This window comes from Neoarius graeffei, chromosome 3 (genome assembly GCF_027579695.1).
Source record: "Neoarius graeffei isolate fNeoGra1 chromosome 3, fNeoGra1.pri, whole genome shotgun sequence".
In the NCBI taxonomy this organism is placed as follows: Eukaryota; Metazoa; Chordata; class Actinopteri; order Siluriformes; family Ariidae; genus Neoarius; species Neoarius graeffei.
Window position 1 is genome coordinate 22,182,224 of NC_083571.1, and position 9,349 is coordinate 22,191,572.

Genomic DNA, 9,349 nt, shown 5'->3' on the forward strand with positions numbered 1-9,349 from the left:
ATAATAGTTTCCCTTAGGCAGCTGGGCCATAGAAGGTTCACGCTGCACGCTGCATGCTGCACGCTACACGTTCACGTGAAGAACCGGACCCTGGGCCATTAAACTTCATGCTTGGATGTTCACGTGTTGCGTCTGTTCTACTTTGACCGAGTAACCAACAATATGGACTCTTCGGATGACGACGATTGCCTCATTCTGCTTTTACTGAGACAGAGGAAGAGAAAAAGGAACAGAATTTGGAGCCGAGAACACTTCCTTCTGAGAGAAACCCGTGGTGAATTTCACCGAACATTCTATAATCTGCTTGACAATCCCGATGAAGAACTATTTTTCAATTATACCATTCAATTATATTTTTTCTGAAGTTTTCCCCTGAAAGCATAGAGTTATCTCCCTAGACCCGTTCTGATTGGCTGGCGCGGCGGTGACCGCATGCATTGACTGGAATTTCCATCTTCACGCCTAGAAAAAAGTGTGCATGTTCATTTCTCGCTTCACGCGTGTAGCGTGCAGCGTGAACCTTCTATGGCCCAGCTGCCTTACTGCATCTGTAACTTTCATCGTGCTGGATCAAGATTAAGTACAAGGCAAAGATTTCATTAGAACAAAGCTTCTTGGAAAATGGTAAGGAATAACTGAAGATTAAAAGAAACAAATTTAGACTTCAGTCGAAGATTGCTTCGTGATCCAATATATGTCCTCAGAAATAAGACATTGAGATTTGATGTTGTACAGTGTGGTAGCAGTGGCGGCTGGTAGTCTTTCAAACAGGGGAGGCTGGTCGGTTACGATATTTCCAGATTTTAAAAGAAAAAACATCAATTTTGCCCATACTCTTGCCTCTGATCTGGCTGATTGTTGGCAGCGTCACAAACTGTGAAATAACAGGTTCTTTTGGCCCATTAGCCTACTGTCCAATATACATGATGGTGGTGTTGGGGGAGGGGTATATTTTAACATTTTATATTTTAAAATTGTGGCATGTTTAAAAATTGATCATTATTGAAAGCAGCTCTTTGTCAGGAACCTCAGCAGTACAGCTGGGTGCCACACATTTCATTCAATGACACTTTCCCTATATTTTACTTATTTTGACTGAGAAATGTTTTATTGACAATTTTGATAACCCTTCACTTTTAATCCAGGTCTGTAGTGTGAAATGTTCTTGGCTGTGATTTTGTTTAAAAATGTTTTCCAAATTGTAGCTATGTTTAATTCATATCCAGAAAAATATATATTCCAATATAATATACTCAGCATAAACATTTTAAATAGATTCTATATTTTTGGTCCATCCATGACATATTACTAAAGTAGCCTATTTACTGTTGTTGATGTGGGTCACTTGCTGTTAGCCAATTCACTTTCTCGTACCAGGAGAGCTGAAAGGAACGAGTATTATTCCCTACCTTTTTCACCAAGTCAATTTGAGGCGTTGGTCTACCCTGCTCTTTAATTTTTTCCTCGAAAGGAAGACTGGCAAATGGCTTCGCCAAAATTAAATCAGCAATGCTTGGCATCCGTGCGCAGCTTTCTTGCTAGCTGACTAGCCCCCTCAAGTTCAATCACTCAAATAAATGAAATTTCTGGAACTAAGACAGCAAACTTGACAACACTATATTTACACTTTATTTACAATGAAAATATGTACAAACTAAAAAAGCTGGTAGAAACCGTATGTAATGAATGAAATCGAAATGTAAGCTGATCTTTTACAATACACCACAGCACTCGCGAATCCGCATGGGACTGAAGTGAAATTCACCGCTGCCTGTCTATAGTTGAAACGAGCTGTCAATCAAAGAAAATATCCGGCCGCTTTTACCAATCACCAGTCTCCTCGCGGAAACTGCCATGTCCCTCCCATGTGAGGCTGGGATTCCGTAGGCGGGCATTTTCGCAGTATTTGTCCAATAACCGTCTTGCATTTTGAGATTGAAAAGCGCATAGCTCCCAAATGCCATTGAAGTCCACTGAGGCTGGGAGTCCGTGGGACTCCGTGGGGTGGGCGTTTTCGCAGTATTTGTCCAATAACCTTCTTGCATTTTGAGATTGAAAAGCGCAGAGCTCCCAAATGCCATTGAAGTCCACTGAGGCTGCGCTGCATCGCGCTGTCACGAGGGGGAAAAACCTCACACACACATTAAAGTTATAACGGAATGATTTCGCACTGTAGTTGGGTTGAGCACATACATTTCTATAATTCTGGATCTGAAATAGCGATGTTATAAGGTCGGCTATAACATAAGCCTAGCGCAATTCATCCTACACGATGTTCGTCATTTTTAGAGGAGGCTGAGCCTCCCTCGTTGTCTTAGAGCAATCGCCCGTGTGTGGTAGACTCGGTCTAGACTCTTACCTTCTCACCAAGCTTGATATGGATTCCAATTTTTCCGCTGTAAACCCTCGACATGTTCTCCGCCTCTTTAAATCACCAATTTCATTGTCTTCCACGACAGAGCACGGCAAAATCGCTCTGCTCACATCGCTTTCATGTAAAATTAATCTGACATCCGTCATATCGCTCAACTACCGACCCCGGCTATCCCCCACAATGCATTGTGGTAAACAAGTGATGACGTAGTTATGCTTGGGGGCTATTGATTACTCATGAGCTAAACAGTAACATTATATTTTGTCATCTTTCAAAGGTGCAGGTCATTGGTTTCAAGACCATTTCTTTGTTTCATAATATGGCAATACTTAACATTCGTATGGGTAATCGTATTGGGCTGAGTAAAATTAAGGATTAATTTCACGAGTGATTTCGAAGTTTTGAAAATTGCCCTTGTCGCTTTGCGACTCGGGCAATTTCAAAACTTTGAAGTCACGAGTGAAATTGATCCTTAATTTTACGCGGAACCATACGATTACTTGTTTATAATACATAGGGCCAAATTACTCACGACACGAGAACCGCATTTCCACAGAATATCTTCTTGTTTCATCAAGCTTTTGGACTTGTTTGGCTTTTTACCCATTCCAACGAACTAGCCAATAGCATTTCAGAAATACGGCCCCGTGTTAAGGAAAAAAAAAAAGCCCTCCTTGATTGATCAAACAGAATTGAGTAATTTGGCCTCGTGTATTATAAAATTTCTAATGGCTTAACTTTCAATTATTGGCACAAAAATAGAGGTATAGATCATATTTTTGTTAGGGATCATATGCAGAATAAACATCTTTGGGGGACAATATCTGCGAAATTATTTTATTTATATATAAATATATAAAATACATATATGACAAAAACATTTGACATTCTGCACTGTGACGTGAAATGGATCACTTTAAAGAGCAGTACACACTTCAGAAGAATTCGAAAGAAGTTGAGTCAAAAATGTATGCATTATGGTGGTGTTAGGACACACCGGGATAAGAGGAGTGTACACGCAAATGGATCAAGTCAGGGCCACTTAAGCACCATGGTGCATCAATGGCATTGTGTGTGTTTGTCTTTCCCATAAAAGCTTAATAATGGAGAAAGCAATTTTATTCCATTTCTGCTTTTAACTAAAGCGCTGATAACATTTAATGATTCTTTTAGAGACCAAATGTTCATATTGTGTCTTCCCAGTAATAACGGAGCTCCATACTTAAGAGAATATAGTAATGCAGCAACCTGATTTTTTTCTTAATGGTTCTTGCAACTATTTGACGACCGGACACCACCACAGGGAACCTGACCATAAGTACAAGGCAACATCTCAAACACTTGACAACCGGACAACGAAATTTGTACTTTTTTTTTTTTTTTTAAACATAAGACAGATGGGTTTTATCCAGCACTTAATTTTTTTTGGTTTAAAAAAATATTATTTACTAACATTTTATTGAAAATATTCATGACAGTTTCTTATAAAACTAGTTAAAAATGTTTTTAATTGGTCCACTAGCTTCCTGGACAAGTGACAGTTGGAACCAGACAACTGTGACATATCAAGATCACAGCTCGAACCCTCGGAGCTCATAAGCTGCATTCAGTCAAGGAAGATGTTCTCCAGAAGGTTTTTATCCTTTTTTTTTTTTTTTTTTTTAAATAGCCGGCAGTGGTTTTTTTTTTTACCTGAGCGATTTCTTCCTCTACACACTCATGTAAACAATTTTTGTATAGTTCAGTAGCAATTATGAGCATCTTTCCTTAATGTTAGATAATCTAAACCTACCGCAGATCGATATCAAATAGCTCTTATGTGCGATAATATTGGATGTAAAGTGAAAGCACTGGTTCACTGCTGTCCACCAGGCACCCAGCAGAGTCACACCATAATAAACGTCAGTGTTGTTTCTGGCGCATGGCATGTGGTGTCAAAGAAAGGAATAAATACGTATTCGTACCTGTGATGCGTCTCTCATTATTGCCACCACTGTTCCAAGACAATGCAGTGATTTACTGAGGTGAAATACACAACACGACACAATTCACTAGTTCATTCATGGTGCTGTAATATCTCATCTCGTCTCCTTATCTCTAGCCGCTTTATCCTGTTCTACAGGGTCGCAAGCAAGCTGCAGCCCATCCCAGCTGACTACGGGCGAAAGGCGGGGTACACCCTGGACAAGTCGCCAGGTCAAGCAGGCAACCATTCACACTCACATTCACACCTACAGTCAATTTAGAGTCACCAGTTAACCTAACCTGCATGTCTTTGGACTGTGGGGGAAACCGGAGCACCCGGAGGAAACCCACACGGACACAGGGAGAACATGCAAACTCCGCACAGAAAGGCCCTCGCCGGCCACGGGGCTCGAACCTGGACCTTCTTGCTGTGAGGCGACAGCGCTAAGCACTACACCACCATGCCACCCGTGCTGTAATATTATTCTATTCAGGGTGATTTTGTGCCCCTGGAAATATTTTGCTCATACAGTCATCAGAAGCTCCACTTTTAGGCAGTGACTATATATCTATATTGTACACATACCTTGTTCTGCTTTATATTTTAGCCAAGCATTAAGTACACTTACGGCTGGAGATACAGTATGCCAGTCTACAGTTGATCTTGCGAGCTAGTTGTTTGTTAATGCCCCACAACGGCAGTGTGAAGAGCTGCAAGAAGTTGATTATAAGCCCACTGACTAGAAACACGTAACAGATGATAAGATGACAAATGAACTGCATCTTCAACAGCCTGAAGAGTCCCATAGTGAACAGTGGTGTTCTTCCTCTGCAAATGCCTGAATAAAAGATAAAGCAAAGTGATTACTCTCATAAACTGCAATCGTATATTGTAAAAAACACACCCATTTCTAGAATTACGACAGCGATGATGATATGAAAACAAAGAGGAAATATGAAACTTCATACAGGTATCAGGATCAAACCAGGGACTCTGGAGCTGTGAGGTTGCAACACTGCAATGGCTCAGGAGTTTATCAGATCAACATGTTTTGATACAATCCATTACACTGGGGAACACAGTTTTTGTTGAGTTAGGTCTGACAGCTGTTTTTAACTAATTTTTGGGTGTGGAATCCAAAACTGAGCTCAGTTTTTCTCTATCACGTCAAGTTTTTGAACTATAGGATCCCCATTTTCTTAAAAAATATCAAAAATACTGTACTTAACAGATGTGCTTGTTTTATAAAAAATTTACAAATATTGATATACAATGAAATATGAAAGAAACAGGCATGACTGCAATGTTTATTTAACATTTATGTTTTTACAAAGGATATGGCTATTGTAATTATAATTGTGTGCAAGAAGAAGAAACCTTTATTCGTCACATGCACACTTCAAGCACAGTGAAATTCATCCTCTGCATTTAACCCATCTGAAGCAGTGAACACACGCACACACCCAGAGCAGTGGGCAGCCACACCAGAGCGCCCAGGGAGCAGTCAGGGGTTCGGTACCTTGCTCAAGGGCACCTCAGCCCAAGGCTAGGGTGCATCAGTTGCCCCCTAAAAATGAAAAGTTCCTCTTGTTCCTCTTGGTAAGAAAACACACTGGGTGAAATATTTTGACAAAATTCAAAAGTTTAATGGTGGCACCAGGAGCTCAAAGTTATGGAAAAAGCTGCTATTTTATGACTTTTATGACAAAATTTCCATCACTTTTCATGAAACATTATGGCACCTTATAGAGTATACCAAATATCTTAGATCCACATTTTAGTACATATTCTAAATATATTATCAAGCACAGTTTTAGTTTTAGCTGTTCATTGAATCATTGTTCAACTACTTTTAAGCAATACAAATGTATTATGAATCACATTAATGCTTCTCAATCCCTTGCAAAGGTTCTTAACATGATCTCTGGGTCACAAGAAATCAATAAATGGAGTCCAACATTGTGATTCAAACCTTACGCGAAAACATAAAATAAGCGGGGTTTTTTGGCAAAAAATGAACCTCATGGTGCCACCATTAGACTTTTGAATATGGTCAAAAAATTTTACAGGATGTCTTTATTGGTGAAAAGGAACACCCAAACAAAAATGCATCAGATTTTATGAAAGTGAGGGTAACTGATGCACCCTACCCAAGGCCACCCCATGTTAACTTAACTGCATGTCTTTGGATTGTGGGGGAAACCGGAGCACCCAGAGGAAACCCACACAGAACATGCACACGCCACACAGAAAGGTCCTCGCCGGCTGCTGGGTTCGAACCCAGAACCTTCTTGCTGTGAGGCAACCGCGCTAACCACTGTGCCACCCATGCAAGTAGTTAAGGTAAAAATTTACATTTATAGCTCTTTCTGGAGTGTTCAACTTGGACTATCGCATTTGATGCTCCAACAATAGTCAGCCATCATATGTACATCCCATCTACCCTGATAACATTTACACTTGAAGAACAGACTGTCCACAGAAAACATGCAGGCCAGCTGATTCACAGCTGCACGTCCAGTGCAGACACACTCACACATGAAAACAACCTCCTGATTCCCTGAACTGACCTACAGTGAGTAGTTTTCTGGTCACAAATGGATGAATGAGCCAGAAAGGGATGATGCTGTGGTCTGAGGAACACACTGTACACTGAGGAAGTTTCTATTTGCACAGAGCACACACTGTCAAAGAAAGTGTTGCTACTCCAGGAGACAGAGAGCAAGAAAAAGTCAGGCCTTGTCCTGTTGAAATACATTGTTTATCTCTCTCTGCTTTTGCGGAGGTTTTTAAATGTTCCCACACTGTACTCCTGATCACAGGCACAGATAGAGGGTGGGACGGGTGGGATTCGTTCCACCCAGATTTAAATTCACCTCGTTCGGTCCCCCCCCACTTATAGGGAGGAAAAGACAGCATAGACGTTTTTCTTTGCATAAGGCAAACCTCACGGAAAAATCAAAAGACTAATTACCATTCGGTTTATTGAGGTGCACAACAGTACATACATAGTTGCAACAACTCACATAAAACAAAACAAAGACTGATATTCGGTTGGTTGAGCTGCGCAGACTGCACAGGTTGCGAGCTCGAGCTTGGTTGCTATGGTTACCCACAACAAGTTTAACAGGCATATCGGGGACAGCTCCTCCTAGTTCAGGACCCCAACACGGCATGATGAAGGGTGCCAAACCGAAAAGGCAGAAAACGATTGCATCGTTTTTTCAAAAAACAACGACTGTAAGTAAACTGTGCCTTACTTTATCATATCACCTTGCAATTTTTTTGATAGTCTGTTCAAAGTAATGTCGTAGTGAAAGTAAAATCGTACGGAGTAGAGAAGCCTTTCTGGTAGCCTCCTTCTTTCGGTGGTAGCCTGTAGATACAGTGCTCAGAAGGCAGTTTTAATGTTTAATCTGGCGTTCCCTGCCATAATTTCAGCGAGCATATTGTTTCATAAGGAAACTTTGCGAAGAGTTGTTGACTGACTGCCGCTCACGCAACACACAGGCATAGTTAGAAAGTCAACACATGTTGGGGGTGAGGTTGGTTTGCTGGCAGCTTTGTCCCCCCCCCAGTTCAAAAAACGTATCTGCACCCCTGCTCCTGATAGGAGCGGGGGGGGGGTTCTTTTTTTTCCTCATCTTTCATTTTTTTTCTTTTCTTTTTCTTTTATCCCTGTCTTCCTGTCCTGTTCCCTCTCTGTAAGGACAGGTTGATGGTCAATTTCACTGGTAACAGTGACAATAAAGGATTCATTCATTCATTCATAACATTCTTCCATAACCTTCAAATAGTCTTACTACAGCTAATCAGTGGAATTTTGCTTATCTGGAGGGTAAGCTGTGGAGAAAAAAAACTTGACGTGCTAGAAAAAAAGAAACTGACTGCAATTTTGGAATCAGCATGCCAATTTTAGTTTTAATCAGCATAAAAATCTAACTCAACAGAATTTTTTTTCAAAGTGTTCCCCAGTGTTGTCATTCTTCTTGTGAATGTTTGCCTCCTTGTTAAAGACGAAGCATGCGTATTATTTCCGTGTTTATAATCATCACACCCAGGGGAAAAAAAAAAAAAGTCACCACTGGCAGAAATCAAGGTCCATCATTTATTTTAAACTTTGAAGAATTTCATAGTTACCTGATCTCTGGATCAACTGGAAACAAAACAGTTACTCATCTGACACCTGCTGTCTTGAGTTTTAATTTTATGACTCGATTTTAGACAGTAAACCCAACCACGCACCAACATCACACCAAAGTTTCTGAAACTCCACTCCTGTCCGAGAGCAGCCTCGCGTGAGGCGTGGGGACTTGAACATGAGCAGTCCCGCCACCACGGAGCGCTTTTATTACCACTCTTTACTCTCTTTTATAGACGTCGAGTGTTTATAGCCGTCTGAAGTTTGACCCACCTCTTCCTGGGAGAAGAATAAATGAATCACTTCATGATAATCACACAATGCGTTTCTGGAAACAACGGCGTGAACCGCAGACGGTTTATCGGTGCACGAGCTCAGAAGCGTTTCTCCAGAATAAACCGCATCTTCCAGAAACGCGCGAGCTCAGCTTCGGGATCACAGCGAGTGGTTAGAAGGCGCGTGAACGCGATGAGCCTCAGGAACGCGTTCCGAGGCCACACCCTGCTCGAGACACTACACAACCACAGCGCGAGCCCTTAAAGGGGACTGGACTTCACTTACACACTGTAGAGCAGGGGGTCAGAGTGGGGGAGAGTCAGCCCACCCCCCCTTACACACTGTAGAGCAGGGGGTTCAGAGTGGGGGAGAGTCAGCCCACCCTTACACACTGTAGAGCAGGGGGTTCAGAGTGGGGGAGAGTCAGCCCACCCTTACACACTGTAGAGCAGGGGGTTCAGAGTGGGGGAGAGTCAGCCCACCCTTACACACTGTAGAGCAGGGGGTTCAGAGTGGGGGAGAGTCAGCCCCCCCGAGAGCAAAGAAACAACAGGCCCCCCCCTACAATTTTTGTTGTTCCATTCATGTTTTA

General features: G+C 41.7%; 1 protein-coding gene across 2 annotated transcripts in view; it reads right to left on the reverse strand.

Annotated features, from left to right (window-relative positions):
• The window catches only part of agpat4 (1-acylglycerol-3-phosphate O-acyltransferase 4 (lysophosphatidic acid acyltransferase, delta)), a 35,410-nt gene extending 26,438 nt beyond the window's left edge, over nt 1-8,972 (reverse strand). Inside the window, exons 1-2 of one of the 2 annotated variants that reach the window (XM_060916501.1) lie at nt 8,755-8,972; nt 4,969-5,178 (exon numbers count right to left, since the gene is read on the reverse strand). In XM_060916501.1, the coding sequence (XP_060772484.1) occupies nt 4,969-5,146 (178 nt within the window). In that variant the 5' untranslated portion in view covers nt 5,147-5,178; nt 8,755-8,972. The other variant, XM_060916502.1, reaches the window with a different exon arrangement.
• Between the last annotated feature and the right edge of the window lie 377 nt (nt 8,973-9,349).